General features: G+C 41.0%; 1 protein-coding gene across 1 annotated transcript; it reads left to right on the top strand.

Annotated features, from left to right (window-relative positions):
• Positions 1-6,110: 6,110 nt before the first annotated feature.
• Positions 6,111-7,034, top strand: LOC145807360 (uncharacterized). The gene has a single exon (XM_082905349.1). It carries the CDS (start codon positions 6,111-6,113, stop codon positions 7,032-7,034), a length of 924 nt encoding a protein of 307 aa, XP_082761475.1.
• Positions 7,035-18,841: the final 11,807 nt, after the last annotated feature.

The raw sequence follows: 18,841 nt of genomic DNA, 5'->3' as shown, positions 1-18,841 counted from the left end.
AAATGAGAAATAAGGAGCGACTTTAAAAACTTTTCACTCGTTTTGTTTTCGATAAAAATAAATAAAAAATAAAATAAAGTGAGAATACAATGACAGAATCATATACAGGAGATGAACTTTTCATTGATGGAAAATAATTTCAAAATTAGTATCTTTATAATTTGAACCCACTTTTAAAAACATCAAAATAATTTTTTTTTTCAATATAGAACTGAAAATTATATATATATATATATATATTTAATTATATTATAATTTTAATGGTGCTTGAGCCCGACATCCTTCTTTTCTTGTCATTCTTTTACTATAACAAATATAAATTATGTCTAAAATCCTTCACAAATTAGGCACACTAAAAAAAAATTTATTATATATATATATAATCATATAAAATTATAATATAATTAAATCGACAAACAAAATATAATAATTCGGTACTAATTACCCGTTATCTCACTTCTTAAACGTGCGCGTGTCCTATGCTCCAATGATGATTTTTTTATTTATTTATTTATTTATTTATTTATTTATTTTTTTTTTTTTATAAACCATTGCTCTGATACCATTTGTCACGACCCGCTCCCCGTACCCACGGGTTAGGCATCGTGATGGCCTGTAACCGAGGTTACCTCCGGCCAAATCTAATAAACGCAAGCGGAAGAAATATTTAAATAAGGGTACTAAAATAATCATTGGAGCGTCTATTTTTATTACAAAATGTATTGACCAAGAAGGCCGATATTTACATAAAAAAAATACATTAATAAAAGTGCTTTGTGCCTACTCCACACGCTGGTGCCGACATGCCACCTGAAAGTGGTAAAAAACTATAAGCTCATGGCAGAGTGAGAAATATTATACTAAGAGTATAAGGCATAAAATTCACCATGGATAATTAGTTAGGCCAAAAAGAGTTTGATACATAACATACATAATACGGAAATCATTTGGCGTATAACATGTAATACAGAAATCACTATACTACCATAACTACGGTACATCACTAAGTGCCAAGCACTACACTGGTCAATGGATCCACGACAAACACTGGACCACAAAATGGTCAATCACTAAGCCAATGGTTATTTAAGTCTCCCAAGGCATGGGAATCACTAAGCCAATGGTTATTTAAGTCTCCCAAGGCATGGGACTCACTAAGCCAATGGTTATTTAAGTCCCCCAAGGCATGGGACTCCCGTGATGGTACTTACAAAACATATTTTTATATAAGGTTATAGCCAAATATTCGTTAAGAGTAAAACAAACACATCCATGAGTTTTCTTTTAAGCAAATAGAGTTCATAAAATAATCCACGTAACTGAAACCTTTATAAAACATAACTTTTATAAATATACTAATAAAATATAACTTTTATAAAATAGATTTTAGTAAGTCAAAACATACATAAAATACATTTTGGAGACTCAAGGTATAATATAACTCACCTTAACTTTAATACTTTACTCTTTCTTTCCACTATCAAAGACCCTTTCACTTTCCACTATTCTTTCCTTCTTTCTCTCTTCTCTTTTCTTTACTTTCTTTCTTCTTTTTTTGTTTCTTCTTTCCTCTCCTTCAGCCGAATCACCTCCTATTTATAAGGAGGTGAGACCAATGCTTGGCCAACACGTGGCCGGGCCGTCCCTCTTGCTCAGATTCGTTCATTAATTAAATCGATTCGTTCTTATCTTATTTAAATATTTAGGATAATTACCTTTTGACTCAATATTCTAATATAATTAATTAATTCTTAATTAAATTACACATTATCACATACTAACAGAAAATTAATTATTTATTTTATTATTATGTCCATTATTATTATTATTATTTATATTCTGACCCCTAAATTTTTAATAATTATATTATTTTACAAAATTACCCATAATAATATATAATAAATTATATATTTTCAGAACTGAGATTAAATAAAAATCTGGGTTGTTACAGAAAGGGACTCCGAATCCGGAGACTTTAATCGGCCCTAAGGTGTCATGCACCAAAAGGGGGCTCCGAATCCGGATACTTTAATCGGCCTTAAGGTGTCATGCACCAAAAGGGAGCCTCCGAATCTGGAGATTTAATTTGGCCAATCGTGATATCCACGAAGGGCGCTCCGAATCTGGAGGCTTAGTCGGCCCTAAGGTGTCATGCACCAAAGGGGGTTCCGAATCCGGAGACTTAAATCGGCCCTAAGGTGTCATGCACCAAAGAGGGCTCTGAATCCGGAGACTTTAATCAGCCCTAAGGTGTCATGCACCAAAAGGGGGCTCTGAATCTGGAGACTTAATTTGGCCAATCGTGATAGGGAGCTCCAAATTCGGAGGCTTAGTCGGCCCTAAGGTGCCATGCACCAAAGGGAGCTTCAAATTCGAAGACTATAATCGGCCCTAAGGTGTCATGCACCAAAGGGGGGCTCCGAATTTGGAGATTTAATTTGGCCAATCGTGATATCCACGAAGGGCGCTCCGAATCCGGAGGCTTAGTCGGCCCTAAGGTGTCATGCACCAAAGGGGGCTCCGAATCCGGAGACTTAATTTGGCCAATCGTGATATCCACGAAGGGTGCTCCGAATCCGAAGGCTTAGTCGGCCCTAAGGTGTCATGCACCAAAGGGGGCTCCGAATCTGGAGACTTCAATCGGCCCTAAGGTGTCATGCACCCAAGAGGGACTCCAAATCCGGAGACTTAATTTGGCCAATCGTGATATCCACGAAGGGCGCTCCGAATCCGGAGGCTTAGTCGGCCCTAAGGTGTCATGCACCAAAAGGGGCTCCAAATCTGGAGACTTTAATCGGCCCTAAGGTGTCATGCACCAAAGTGGGGCTCCAAATCCGGAGACTTAATTTGGCCAATCGCGATATCCACGAAGTAATTTGGCCAATCGTGATATCCACGAAGGGCGCTCCGAATTCGGAGGCTTAGTCGGCCCTAAGGTATCATGCACTAAAGGGGGCTCTGAATCCGGAGACTTTAATCGGCCCTAAGGTGTAATGCACCAAAAGGGGCTCTGAATCCGGAGACTTAATTTGGCCAATCGTGATTGTAATAACCCGACCCTCGTATATGTTCTTTGTTATATTTTGGGTCCTATTTTGGCGATTTTGAATGCTTACTGTGGAATCCTTAAGTGAGTAAACCATATGATTAAAGATGTCTATCTGTTCAATAAGAAAAGTATCTGTTGAATGAGAATGTTTAGATCAGAAATTGGAAGCCTTAGAGGCTTAATTATCTGGAATTGATATCACACATATGATCAGCGTGATTTTTAAGTAATATTAAGCATGTTTATGAAATTTTAATTTGGGGATGCTTAAACGATTCATTTTTGTCTCTATCTAAGTTTTTATATATGTATATATATGCTCATAAGAGTCTTATGACTCATAAGACTTAGAAATGATATTTGCTCCTAAGGGAAGATGGAGAATGAGAGAAATTGAAGGGTAGGGGGAGGAGATCATCAAAGGTTAAGAATTTGTGGAAGATTAAAGCATAAGGTATGTATAAGACTAACTCACTTAACTCCCATAACTCTTCTTTTTAAGATATGTAGAATACCCTTATGATCATGTTACTTAGGGGGTGGAATGATAATTCCATATGAATGTCAGAAGTTAATGAACAAGATAACCTTACTTAGTTGCTTGAATCAACCATGGAGACATTGTATTTGAGCTTTTACTTTGAATTCAAAGATGTGGATATATGTGTTTATGGATGTGTAAAGCAAGAATTCTCATGAATATGTGTATGTTGAGAGCCTAAGAATGATGAACTGAATTAAATTGATGTAATTGCTATCATCTTGACATGATTTTGGACCATGTATTATCACATAAGAATGTTGATTTGAGCCTTGTAAACATGTGCCAAAAGATGGGATTTTGTAAGAATTTTCGGACATTTTTGGGCTGAATCGCCGCACGTGCGGGGGTCATGGCCGCACGTGCGGGAGGTGCTGCCGCACGTGCGGGAGTCATGGCCGCACGTGCGGGAAATGGTGAAAAACAGGGGCCTCTGTTCTGCTAAAAAGGCACGTGCGGGACCTCCGGGCCGCACGTGTGGGGCCAACTGCCGCACGTGCGGGGCTCACAGCCGCACGTGCGGCTCATGCTGAAAAACATGGTTTGCTCCGTTTTGCGTGTAGAACCCTCTGATATTGTCGGAATATGTATTTGATGTCTTTTAACATGTATAAATTCCTTCGAAGTAAAACGAAACAGAAAGTGATTCAATATGAAAAGGAAACTAAAGTGTGTGAGGTTGAATGTGTGCAGGGCACACTCCGGGAAGAACAAGCACGTCGTCGCAACACTGTGAGTAGTAGTATCATTATCTTCCTTACACATGAATAATGATTTTCATTAGCATTTCATTTACGCGACTATGTTAATGTCTCAAGTACGCAACTAAGATTAATGTTTCAAATGTGTAAGTATGTATGTTAATGCTCCAGTATGCTCCAAGTATGTAATGAATGAAATAAGAAAGATAAAACACCTATGTTCTATAAGACTCTAGGCCCATGGCCATTCAAGATAAGTTAGCAAGATTCGGAACAAAGTGCTACACGGAACTAAGTGCTACGACGTGAGCCACCTCTAGAATCCGTGTGAGACGCCTCTTGAGTCCGAATAAGTATGATTTCAAGGGCTTTATGCCATTTTCAAGGGCTTTATGCCATTTTCAAGGGCTTTAATGCCAACAAGTACAAGGGCCTTGTGCCACAAGTTTCAAGGGCCTTAGTGCCATATGTTATAAGGGCTTTGTGCCACCATGTTTAAGGGCCTTGTGCCACTATGTTTAAGGGCATTATGCCACCATGTTAAGGGCTTCAAGCTGATATAAATTAAGGATATGATATATCAAGTTTTATGTTCAGGTATGGGCCTAAGGCCGATATAAGATGCATACAGAATCAGACTACCCTTGCAATCTTTGCATTCACACATATACTGTTATATGTCATGTTCAAGTTGAGCATTGCTTCATTATGTACTACTATTCACTGAGCCCGGCTCACTCTCTGTTATGTCTGTTTCTGTAGGCAATCAATCAGGTGGTCAATCCTAACCTATGATGCCCGGTTCCTTTTGACAACCTTCGTGTATCCAAGCACTCACAAGGCCACCCATTTTGTGAAGTCTTTTTGGCTACCCTTCCAAGTTGATTGTGTATAACTCCAAAAGTTTTGTTACATGCCCGACTATAGGGCTGGGTCTGTATATATGTTTGTAAATATATCTTCTGCTAAGGAATATTTTTGGATTCCATCAACTTCTTATGGTGCATGTAATGTATGAGATCCTGGCATATTAGAGATAGCTCAATGGAATTTGTTTGACTTTGTATTCTTGTATGTTTATGTGCTTCCGTCTAAGGCCCCATATACTATATGTATACCAGGTTATACGTCTGTTTGAGAATAGGTCATGCCCGAACTTTTAGGGGCAAGTTAGGGGCGTGACAAGTGGTATCAGAGCACGAGTTGCTATCTCACACACGAATCCATTGGGCTTTAGGGTGTCTAGAAAAGCTTTAGGCATCTTGCATGACATCCTAAAAATATATAAAAGAGTGATGGCAACGTTAAGTCTACTCTGATAATGCTAACACTTTTGAAATATGTCTATTATGTATAAATGCTTATTGTGTAGGCAATGGTGAGGACAAGGACAGAAGAGACAGAAGATGCTACGTCTGCACGGCTGGATAGAATGGAGAGGATGATTATGGAAATGGCAGAGACCCTTCGGCAACAATAGCAACAGCCACAACAACCACCCCCACCACCGGTACCTCCACCGGCAGTACAAGATTTCCATGTTGAAGACCGAACTATCACTCTTACTAAGGAGTTTAAAAAGATGCAACCGCCATCCTTCAAAGGAGGAATAGAACCAATGAAAGCTGAGGCGTGGGTGTTGGGAATAGAGAAGTTATTTGAAGTCTTTCCCTGCACAGAAGTTCAGAAAGTGCAATTGGCTGCCTTTACTCTTGAGGATGAGGCACGCAGATGGTGGATGCTTACAAGAACCGTACATCAAGGGTTGACATGGGACAGGTTCTTAGAATTATTTTATGACAAGTACTTCCCTCAAAGCATGCGGGATAAGAAGGTAACAGAATTTGAAACTCTCAGACAAGGGAACAAAACTGTCGCTGAATATGAAGCCCAATTCGCAGAACTAGCTCGGTTCGCACCTCATATGGTAGACACGGACTATAAGAAGGCGCGCAAATTTGAAGGGGGATTACGGAGCGCTATTCTGGATAGGGTCAACATGTTGAAGTTACCTACTTATGTTGATGTGTTGGAGAGAGCCGTTATAGCGGAAGGGAATCTCGCTACTCAGAGTCGAATTTCGGAATGGAAAGGGAAGAGGCAAAATACTCAATGGTCGAAGGGATCACCTGCGCCACCAAACAAGAAGCAGACCTTAGGGAGTTCAACTACTTCTACCCCTAGTCAGGATACAATGCCGACTTGTCCGGAATGTGGGAAGAAGCATCGTGGAACGTGTTATCGGAAGTCTGGAGCCTGTTTTCAGTGTGGTAAGACGGGTCATTTGATCAAGAATTGCCCTCAAAGGAATCAACTAAGTAATAATAGAACCACTACGAGTTCAGCGGGGTCTGCACCAACTGCCAACACCAAGACAACTGTTAAACCCCCTAATAATAAAGACACTGCGAGACAAGGCAGGGTGTTCGCATTAGTCCCGGGAGATGTGCAAAACGCGGCAACGGTGGTGTCAGGTACATTTATCGTTCATGGTCATTTTGCTCACGTATTATTTGATTCTGGCTCCACCCATTCTTTTGTGTCGAAACTATTTGCTCCTAATTTAGATAAAACTGAAGAAGAATTGTCTTACATGTTGTGTGTGTCTTCACCTTTGGGAGGCCCTATGATTTGTACTTCTATCTATGTTGCTTGTGAGCTCCAACTTGGAGATATCCGGGTATATGCCAATTTATTGCCTCTTGATATGGCCTATTTTGATATTATTCTGGGAATGGACTAGTTAGGTGAATATGGTGCAACTATAGATTGTTTGACTAAACAAATCAGTTTCCACCCTCCGGGACAATCAGGGTCTACCTTTCAGGGACATGAAGTGACTTCGCCACCTTACTTAATTTCCGCAGCAAGGGCTTGTAAATTAATTCAGAAAGGGTGTCAGGGGTATTTATGTAGCATTCTAGAGGGGCAAATGGTGAATGAGAATACTAACATGATCCCAGTTGTTTGTGAATTTCCGGATGTTTTTCCAGAAGAACTACCAGGACAGTTAATAGATCGTGAAATTGAGTTTACAATTGAAGTAACACCGGGAACTCAACCCATTTCTAAGACTCCGTATAGAATGGCACCGGTTGAGATGAAAGAATTGAAAATGCAGTTGCAAGATCTATTGGACAAGGGATTTATTCGCCCGAGTGTATCTCCGTGGGGTGCGCCCGTTTTGTTCGTGAAGAAGAAGGATGGAACACTTCGGCTTTGTATCGATTACAGAGAACTCAACAAAGTCACCATCAAGAATAAGTATCCGTTACCAAGAATCGATGACCTATTTGATCAGCTTCAAGGGGCACAGGTCTTTTCTAAGATTGATCTACGGTCTGGATACCGTCAATTGAAAGTCAAGGCTGATGATGTTGAGAAGACAGCCTTCCGAACCCGGTACGGTCACTATGAATTTTTGGTTATGCCCTTTGGAGTTACTAACGCCCCAGCAGCCTTTATGGATTTGATGAACCGCGTCTTCAAGTCTTATCTGGATGAATTTGTGGTAGTCTTTATTGATGATATCCTTATTTATTCAAAGGATGTGGAAGCTCATGAAACCCATCTTCGCTTAATTCTTCAAATCCTTCGGGAAAGGAAATTGTATGCAAAGCTTAAGAAATGTGAATTTTGGCTATTCGAGGTGGCATTCCTGGGGCATATTATCAGAAAGGAAGGAGTTTCCGTTGATCCACACAAAATTGAGGCGATTGTGAAATGGCCGACTCCTACCAATGTGGCCGAAGTGCGTAGCTTCATGGGATTAGCTGGCTATTACAGGAGATTCGTTCAAGATTTTTCTAAACTTGCTGGACCACTTACACAATTGACTCGAAAGGGAGTTGCATTTGAATGGTCAAAAGAGCGGGAATCTGCTTTTCAGGAATTAAAGATGAAATTAACTACAGCTCCAGTTCTAGCTTTACCATCTGGTATCGGAGGGTTTGTGATCTACAGTGATGCATCTCATAAGGGATTAGGGTGTGTGCTTATGCAAGGTGGAAGAGTCATAGCCTATGCTTCACGACAACTTAAACCCCATGAAAAGAATTACCCCACGCATGATCTCGAGCTCGCGGCAGTGGTTTTTGCTCTAAAGATATGGCGGCACTATTTGTATGGCACTACTTGCGAAGTGTACACCGACCACAAAAGCCTCAAGTACCTTTTTACCCAGAAGGAATTGAACATGCGGCAGCGTCGGTGGTTAGAGTTAATTAAAGACTATGATTTACAGATCCATTACCATCCTGGCAAGGCCAATACGGTTGCGGATGCTCTTAGTCGGAAGAATATGGGAGATTTGGCCCACCTGTTTACGGAGCAAAGGGAATTGGTAAATGAACTGAATAAAATGAGTGTGGAGTTTAAGATACATGGACAGGAAACAGTACTAGCAGCGGTAATGGCTCAACCGACCTTACTTGAGGAGATTAAGTCACATCAAATGGAGGATGACATTCTAAAGAAGGTGTGTGATGAGTTAGAGACAAAACCAAAATCGGGGTTCAGTTTAGTGGACTCGGTACTCAAATTTCAAAATCGGATATGTGTCCCCAATGTGTTGGAACTCAGACGGAAATTGATGGAAGAAGCACACGTCTCGAGATTTTCTATGCACCCGGGAAGTACTAAAATGTACCGGGATTTGAAACAAAATTTTTGGTGGCCAAGCATGAAGAAGGAGATTGCAGAATTCGTCTCTAAATGTTTGCAATGTCAGCAAGTAAAAGCGGAGCATCAGAGGCCAGCAGGACTATTACAGCCCCTCCCGATCCCAGAATGGAAATGGGAACATTTAACCATGGATTTCGTTGTGGGATTACCGCGGACACCGAGGGGTATGAATTCGATATGGGTCATTGTCGACCGATTGACTAAGTCTGCCCACTTCCTACCGGTGAAGACTCAATACAATGCAGATAAACTGGCGGTTATCTATGTGAATGAAATTGTAAGGCTGCATGGTGTACCGGTCTCCATTGTATCGGATAGGGATCCGAAGTTCGTTTCCAGATTCTGGCAAAGTTTACAAGAAGCCATGGGTACAGAATTGAAGTTCAGCACAGCTTTCCATCCTCAAACTGACGGTCAATCCGAGAGAACGATACAAACTCTGGAAGACATGCTCCGGATGTGTGTGCTAGAGTTTCAAGAAAGTTGGGAAACCCATTTACCACTGGTAGAGTTCGCATATAACAATAGTTACCACTCAAGTATTGCAATGGCACCCTATGAAGCTTTGTATGGAAGACCGTGCCGTTCTCCCGTATGTTGGGCTGAAGTTGGAGACAAGTCTTTGTTAGGGCCTGAAATTGTTCAGCTGACAACTGAAAAAGTTAAAATTATTCGGGAAAGATTAAAAACGGCCCAAAGTCGACAAAAAAGTTATGCGGATAATCGACGGAGAGATTTGGAATTCGAGGTGGGCAGTCACGTCTTTATAAAAGTTACTCCGATGAAAGGCCATCCAAGATTCGGGAAAAGGGGTAAGTTAACACCCCGCTACGTTGGTCCCTTTCAAATTTTGGAAAGGGTAGGTCTGGTAGCTTATCGGGTTGCCCTTCCGCCACATATGAGTCAAGTACATAATGTGTTTCATGTCTCTATGCTTCGAGGGTATCTTGCGGATCCGTCTCATGTTATTGATCATCACCACATTGAACTAGATGATAAGTTAACTTATGAGGAGAAGCCAATCCGCATTTTGGATCGGCAAGTGAAACAATTACGAAACCGAGAAATCCCAATGGTAAAAGTGGAATGGCAAGAACATTATGGAACTGACGCAACTTGGGAAAGAGAAGAGGAAATACAACATCAGTATCCACATCTGTTCCTACCCTAAGGTAAAACTAAGTTTGGAGGACCAAACTTATTTAAGGGGGGGAGAGTGTAATAACCCGACCCTCGTATATGTTCTTTGTTATATTTTGGGTCCTATTTTGGCGATTTTGAATGCTTACTGTGGAATCCTTAAGTGAGTAAACCATATGATTAAAGATGTCTATCTGTTCAATAAGAAAAGTATCTGTTGAATGAGAATGTTTAGATCAGAAATTGGAAGCCTTAGAGGCTTAATTATCTGGAATTGATATCACACATATGATCAGCGTGATTTTTAAGTAATATTAAGCATGTTTATGAAATTTTAATTTGGGGATGCTTAAACGATTCATTTTTGTCTCTATCTAAGTTTTTATATATGTATATATATGCTCATAAGAGTCTTATGACTCATAAGACTTAGAAATGATATTTGCTCCTAAGGGAAGATGGAGAATGAGAGAAATTGAAGGGTAGGGGGAGGAGATCATCAAAGGTTAAGAATTTGTGGAAGATTAAAGCATAAGGTATGTATAAGACTAACTCACTTAACTCCCATAACTCTTCTTTTTAAGATATGTAGAATACCCTTATGATCATGTTACTTAGGGGGTGGAATGATAATTCCATATGAATGTCAGAAGTTAATGAACAAGATAACCTTACTTAGTTGCTTGAATCAACCATGGAGACATTGTATTTGAGCTTTTACTTTGAATTCAAAGATGTGGATATATGTGTTTATGGATGTGTAAAGCAAGAATTCTCATGAATATGTGTATGTTGAGAGCCTAAGAATGATGAACTGAATTAAATTGATGTAATTTCTATCATCTTGACATGATTTTGGACCATGTATTATCACATAAGAATGTTGATTTGAGCCTTGTAAACATGTGCCAAAAGATGGGATTTTGTAAGAATTTTCGGACATTTTTGGGCTGAATCGCCGCACGTGCGGGGGTCATGGCCGCACGTGCGGGAGGTGCTGCCGCACGTGCGGGAGTCATGGCCGCACGTGCGGGAAATGGTGAAAAACAGGGGCCTCTGTTCTGCTAAAAAGGCACGTGCGGGACCTCCGGGCCGCACGTGTGGGGCCAACTGCCGCACGTGCGGGGCTCACAGCCGCACGTGCGGCTCATGCTGAAAAACATGGTTTGCTCCGTTTTGCGTGTAGAACCCTCTGATATTGTCGGAATATGTATTTGATGTCTTTTAACATGTATAAATTCCTTCGAAGTAAAACGAAACAGAAAGTGATTCAATATGAAAAGGAAACTAAAGTGTGTGAGGTTGAATGTGTGCAGGGCACACTCCGGGAAGAACAAGCACGTCGTCGCAACACTGTGAGTAGTAGTATCATTATCTTCCTTACACATGAATAATGATTTTCATTAGCATTTCATTTACGCGACTATGTTAATGTCTCAAGTACGCAACTAAGATTAATGTTTCAAATGTGTAAGTATGTATGTTAATGCTCCAGTATGCTCCAAGTATGTAATGAATGAAATAAGAAAGATAAAACACCTATGTTCTATAAGACTCTAGGCCCATGGCCATTCAAGATAAGTTAGCAAGATTCGGAACAAAGTGCTACACGGAACTAAGTGCTACGACGTGAGCCACCTCTAGAATCCGTGTGAGACGCCTCTTGAGTCCGAATAAGTATGATTTCAAGGGCTTTATGCCATTTTCAAGGGCTTTATGCCATTTTCAAGGGCTTTAATGCCAACAAGTACAAGGGCCTTGTGCCACAAGTTTCAAGGGCCTTAGTGCCATATGTTATAAGGGCTTTGTGCCACCATGTTTAAGGGCCTTGTGCCACTATGTTTAAGGGCATTATGCCACCATGTTAAGGGCTTCAAGCTGATATAAATTAAGGATATGATATATCAAGTTTTATGTTCAGGTATGGGCCTAAGGCCGATATAAGATGCATACAGAATCAGACTACCCTTGCAATCTTTGCATTCACACATATACTGTTATATGTCATGTTCAAGTTGAGCATTGCTTCATTATGTACTACTATTCACTGAGCCCGGCTCACTCTCTGTTATGTCTGTTTCTGTAGGCAATCAATCAGGTGGTCAATCCTAACCTATGATGCCCGGTTCCTTTTGACAACCTTCGTGTATCCAAGCACTCACAAGGCCACCCATTTTGTGAAGTCTTTTTGGCTACCCTTCCAAGTTGATTGTGTATAACTCCAAAAGTTTTGTTACATGCCCGACTATAGGGCTGGGTCTGTATATATGTTTGTAAATATATCTTCTGCTAAGGAATATTTTTGGATTCCATCAACTTCTTATGGTGCATGTAATGTATGAGATCCTGGCATATTAGAGATAGCTCAATGGAATTTGTTTGACTTTGTATTCTTGTATGTTTATGTGCTTCCGTCTAAGGCCCCATATACTATATGTATACCAGGTTATACGTCTGTTTGAGAATAGGTCATGCCCGAACTTTTAGGGGCAAGTTAGGGGCGTGACAAGTGGTATCAGAGCACGAGTTGCTATCTCACACACGAATCCATTGGGCTTTAGGGTGTCTAGAAAAGCTTTAGGCATCTTGCATGACATCCTAAAAATATATAAAAGAGTGATGGCAACGTTAAGTCTACTCTGATAATGCTAACACTTTTGAAATATGTCTATTATGTATAAATGCTTATTGTGTAGGCAATGGTGAGGACAAGGACAGAAGAGACAGAAGATGCTACGTCTGCACGGCTGGATAGAATGGAGAGGATGATTATGGAAATGGCAGAGACCCTTCGGCAACAACAGCAACAGCCACAACAACCACCCCCACCACCGGTACCTCCACCGGCAGTACAAGATTTCCATGTTGAAGACCGAACTATCACTCTTACTAAGGAGTTTAAAAAGATGCAACCGCCATCCTTCAAAGGAGGAATAGAACCAATGAAAGCTGAGGCGTGGGTGTTGGGAATAGAGAAGTTATTTGAAGTCTTTCCCTGCACAGAAGTTCAGAAAGTGCAATTGGCTGCCTTTACTCTTGAGGATGAGGCACGCAGATGGTGGATGCTTACAAGAACCGTACATCAAGGGTTGACATGGGACAGGTTCTTAGAATTATTTTATGACAAGTACTTCCCTCAAAGCATGCGGGATAAGAAGGTAACAGAATTTGAAACTCTCAGACAAGGGAACAAAACTGTCGCTGAATATGAAGCCCAATTCGCAGAACTAGCTCGGTTCGCACCTCATATGGTAGACACGGACTATAAGAAGGCGCGCAAATTTGAAGGGGGATTACGGAGCGCTATTCTGGATAGGGTCAACATGTTGAAGTTACCTACTTATGTTGATGTGTTGGAGAGAGCCGTTATAGCGGAAGGGAATCTCGCTACTCAGAGTCGAATTTCGGAATGGAAAGGGAAGAGGCAAAATACTCAATGGTCGAAGGGATCACCTGCGCCACCAAACAAGAAGCAGACCTTAGGGAGTTCAACTACTTCTACCCCTAGTCAGGATACAATGCCGACTTGTCCGGAATGTGGGAAGAAGCATCGTGGAACGTGTTATCGGAAGTCTGGAGCCTGTTTTCAGTGTGGTAAGACGGGTCATTTGATCAAGAATTGCCCTCAAAGGAATCAACTAAGTAATAATAGAACCACTACGAGTTCAGCGGGGTCTGCACCAACTGCCAACACCAAGACAACTGTTAAACCCCCTAATAATAAAGACACTGCGAGACAAGGCAGGGTGTTCGCATTAGTCCCGGGAGATGTGCAAAACGCGGCAACGGTGGTGTCAGGTACATTTATCGTTCATGGTCATTTTGCTCACGTATTATTTGATTCTGGCTCCACCCATTCTTTTGTGTCGAAACTATTTGCTCCTAATTTAGATAAAACTGAAGAAGAATTGTCTTACATGTTGTGTGTGTCTTCACCTTTGGGAGGCCCTATGATTTGTACTTCTATCTATGTTGCTTGTGAGCTCCAACTTGGAGATATCCGGGTATATGCCAATTTATTGCCTCTTGATATGGCCTATTTTGATATTATTCTGGGAATGGACTAGTTAGGTGAATATGGTGCAACTATAGATTGTTTGACTAAACAAATCAGTTTCCACCCTCCGGGACAATCAGGGTCTACCTTTCAGGGACATGAAGTGACTTCGCCACCTTACTTAATTTCCGCAGCAAGGGCTTGTAAATTAATTCAGAAAGGGTGTCAGGGGTATTTATGTAGTATTCTAGAGGGGCAAATGGTGAATGAGAATACTAACATGATCCCAGTTGTTTGTGAATTTCCGGATGATTTTCCAGAAGAACTACCAGGACAGTTAATAGATCGTGAAATTGAGTTTACAATTGAAGTAACACCGGGAACTCAACCCATTTCTAAGACTCCGTATAGAATGGCACCGGTTGAGATGAAAGAATTGAAAATGCAGTTGCAAGATCTATTTGACAAGGGATTTATTCGCCCGAGTGTATCTCCGTGGGGTGTGCCCGTTTTGTTCGTGAAGAAGAAGGATGGAACACTTCGGCTTTGTATCGATTACAGAGAACTCAACAAAGTCACCATCAAGAATAAGTATCCGTTACCAAGAATCGATGACCTATTTGATCAGCTTCAAGGGGCACAGGTCTTTTCTAAGATTGATCTACGGTCTGGATACCATCAATTGAAAGTCAAGGCTGATGATGTTGAGAAGACAGCCTTCCGAACCCGGTACGGTCACTATGAATTTTTGGTTATGCCCTTTGGAGTTACTAACGCCCCAGCAGCCTTTATGGATTTGATGAACCGCGTCTTCAAGTCTTATCTGGATGAATTTGTGGTAGTCTTTATTGATGATATCCTTATTTATTCAAAGGATGTGGAAGCTCATGAAACCCATCTTCGCTTAATTCTTCAAATCCTTCGGGAAAGGAAATTGTATGCAAAGCTTAAGAAATGTGAATTTTGGCTATTCGAGGTGGCATTCCTGGGGCATATTATCAGAAAGGAAGGAGTTTCCGTTGATCCACACAAAATTGAGGCGATTGTGAAATGGCCGACTCCTACCAATGTGGCCGAAGTGCGTAGCTTCATGGGATTAGCTGGCTATTACAGGAGATTCGTTCAAGATTTTTCTAAACTTGCTGGACCACTTACACAATTGACTCGAAAGGGAGTTGCATTTGAATGGTCAAAAGAGCGGGAATCTGCTTTTCAGGAATTAAAGATGAAATTAACTACAGCTCCAGTTCTAGCTTTACCATCTGGTATCGAAGGGTTTGTGATCTACAGTGATGCATCTCATAAGGGATTAGGGTGTGTGCTTATGCAAGGTGGAAGAGTCATAGCCTATGCTTCACGACAACTTAAACCCCATGAAAAGAATTACCCCACGCATGATCTCGAGCTCGCGGCAGTGGTTTTTGCTCTAAAGATATGGCGGCACTATTTGTATGGCACTACTTGCGAAGTGTACACCGACCACAAAAGCCTCAAGTACCTTTTTACCCAGAAGGAATTGAACATGCGGCAGCGTCGGTGGTTAGAGTTAATTAAAGACTATGATTTACAGATCCATTACCATCCTGGCAAGGCCAATACGGTTGCGGATGCTCTTAGTCGGAAGAATATGGGAGATTTGGCCCACCTGTTTACGGAGCAAAGGGAATTGGTAAATGAACTGAATAAAATGAGTGTGGAGTTTAAGATACATGGACAGGAAACAGTACTAGCAGCGGTAATGGCTCAACCGACCTTACTTGAGGAGATTAAGTCACATCAAATGGAGGATGACATTCTAAAGAAGGTGTGTGATGAGTTAGAGACAAAACCAAAATCGGGGTTCAGTTTAGTGGACTCGGTACTCAAATTTCAAAATCGGATATGTGTCCCCAATGTGTTGGAACTCAGACGGAAATTGATGGAAGAAGCACACGTCTCGAGATTTTCTATGCACCCGGGAAGTACTAAAATGTACCGGGATTTGAAACAAAATTTTTGGTGGCCAAGCATGAAGAAGGAGATTGCAGAATTCGTCTCTAAATGTTTGCAATGTCAGCAAGTAAAAGCGGAGCATCAGAGGCCAGCAGGACTATTACAGCCCCTCCCGATCCCAGAATGGAAATGGGAACATTTAACCATGGATTTCGTTGTGGGATTACCGCGGACACCGAGGGGTATGAATTCGATATGGGTCATTGTCGACCGATTGACTAAGTCTGCCCACTTCCTACCGGTGAAGACTCAATACAATGCAGATAAACTGGCGGTTATCTATGTGAATGAAATTGTAAGGCTGCATGGTGTACCGGTCTCCATTGTATCGGATAGGGATCCGAAGTTCGTTTCCAGATTCTGGCAAAGTTTACAAGAAGCCATGGGTACAGAATTGAAGTTCAGCACAGCTTTCCATCCTCAAACTGACGGTCAATCCGAGAGAACGATACAAACTCTGGAAGACATGCTCCGGATGTGTGTGCTAGAGTTTCAAGAAAGTTGGGAAACCCATTTACCACTGGTAGAGTTCGCATATAACAATAGTTACCACTCAAGTATTGCAATGGCACCCTATGAAGCTTTGTATGGAAGACCGTGCCGTTCTCCCGTATGTTGGGCTGAAGTTGGAGACAAGTCTTTGTTAGGGCCTGAAATTGTTCAGCTGACAACTGAAAAAGTTAAAATTATTCGGGAAAGATTAAAAACGGCCCAAAGTCGACAAAAAAGTTATGCGGATAATCGACGGAGAGATTTGGAATTCGAGGTGGGCAGTCACGTCTTTATAAAAGTTACTCCGATGAAAGGCCATCCAAGATTCGGGAAAAGGGGTAAGTTAACACCCCGCTACGTTGGTCCCTTTCAAATTTTGGAAAGGGTAGGTCTGGTAGCTTATCGGGTTGCCCTTCCGCCACATATGAGTCAAGTACATAATGTGTTTCATGTCTCTATGCTTCGAGGGTATCTTGCGGATCCGTCTCATGTTATTGATCATCACCACATTGAACTAGATGATAAGTTAACTTATGAGGAGAAGCCAATCCGCATTTTGGATCGGCAAGTGAAACAATTACGAAACCGAGAAATCCCAATGGTAAAAGTGGAATGGCAAGAACATTATGGAACTGACGCAACTTGGGAAAGAGAAGAGGAAATACAACATCAGTATCCACATCTGTTCCTACCCTAAGGTAAAACTAAGTTTGGAGGACCAAACTTATTTAAGGGGGGGAGAGTGTAATAACCCGACCCTCGTATATGTTCTTTGTTATATTTTGGGTCCTATTTTGGCGATTTTGAATGCTTACTGTGGAATCCTTAAGTGAGTAAACCATATGATTAAAGATGTCTATCTGTTCAATAAGAAAAGTATCTGTTGAATGAGAATGTTTAGATCAGAAATTGGAAGCCTTAGAGGCTTAATTATCTGGAATTGATATCACACATATGATCAGCGTGATTTTTAAGTAATATTAAGCATGTTTATGAAATTTTAATTTGGGGATGCTTAAACGATTCATTTTTGTCTCTATCTAAGTTTTTATATATGTATATATATGCTCATAAGAGTCTTATGACTCATAAGACTTAGAAATGATATTTGCTCCTAAGGGAAGATGGAGAATGAGAGAAATTGAAGGGTAGGGGGAGGAGATCATCAAAGGTTAAGAATTTGTGGAAGATTAAAGCATAAGGTATGTATAAGACTAACTCACTTAACTCCCATAACTCTTCTTTTTAAGATATGTAGAATACCCTTATGATCATGCTACTTAGGGGGTGGAATGATAATTCCATATGAATGTCAGAAGTTAATGAACAAGATAACCTTACTTAGTTGCTTGAATCAACCATGGAGACATTGTATTTGAGCTTTTACTTTGAATTCAAAGATGTGGATATATGTGTTTATGGATGTGTAAAGCAAGAATTCTCATGAATATGTGTATGTTGAGAGCCTAAGAATGATGAACTGAATTAAATTGATGTAATTGCTATCATCTTGACATGATTTTGGACCATGTATTATCACATAAGAATGTTGATTTGAGCCTTGTAAACATGTGCCAAAAGATGGGATTTTGTAAGAATTTTCGGACATTTTTGGGCTGAATCGCCGCACGTGCGGGGGTCATGGCCGCACGTGCGGGAGGTGCTGCCGCACGTGCGGGAGTCATGGCCGCACGTGCGGGAAATGGTGAAAAACAGGGGCCTCTGTTCTGCTAAAAAGGCACGTGGGGGACCTCCGGGCCGCACGTGCGGGGCCAACTGCCGCACGTGCGGGGCTCACAGCCGCACGTGCGGCTCATGCTGAAAAACATGGTTTGCTCCGTTTTGCGTGTAGAACCCTCTGATATTGTCGGAATATGTATTTGATGTCTTTTAACATGTATAAATTCCTTCGAAGTAAAACGAAACAGAAAGTGATTCAATATGAAAAGGAAACTAAAGTGTGTGAGGTTGAATGTGTGCAGGGCACACTCCGGGAAGAACAAGCACGTCGTCGCAACACTGTGAGTAGTAGTATCATTATCTTCCTTACACATGAATAATGATTTTCATTAGCATTTCATTTACGCGACTATGTTAATGTCTCAAGTACGCAACTAAGATTAATGTTTCAAATGTGTAAGTATGTATGTTAATGCTCCAGTATGCTCCAAGTATGTAATGAATGAAATAAGAAAGATAAAACACCTATGTTCTATAAGACTCTAGGCCCATGGCCATTCAAGATA

This window comes from Camellia sinensis, chromosome 14 (genome assembly GCF_055761805.1).
Source record: "Camellia sinensis isolate YWXY chromosome 14, ASM5576180v1, whole genome shotgun sequence".
Classification (NCBI taxonomy): Eukaryota; Viridiplantae; Streptophyta; class Magnoliopsida; order Ericales; family Theaceae; genus Camellia; species Camellia sinensis.
The sequence above is the reverse complement of the archived record's forward strand: the minus strand, read 5'-3'. Positions and strand labels throughout refer to the sequence as shown.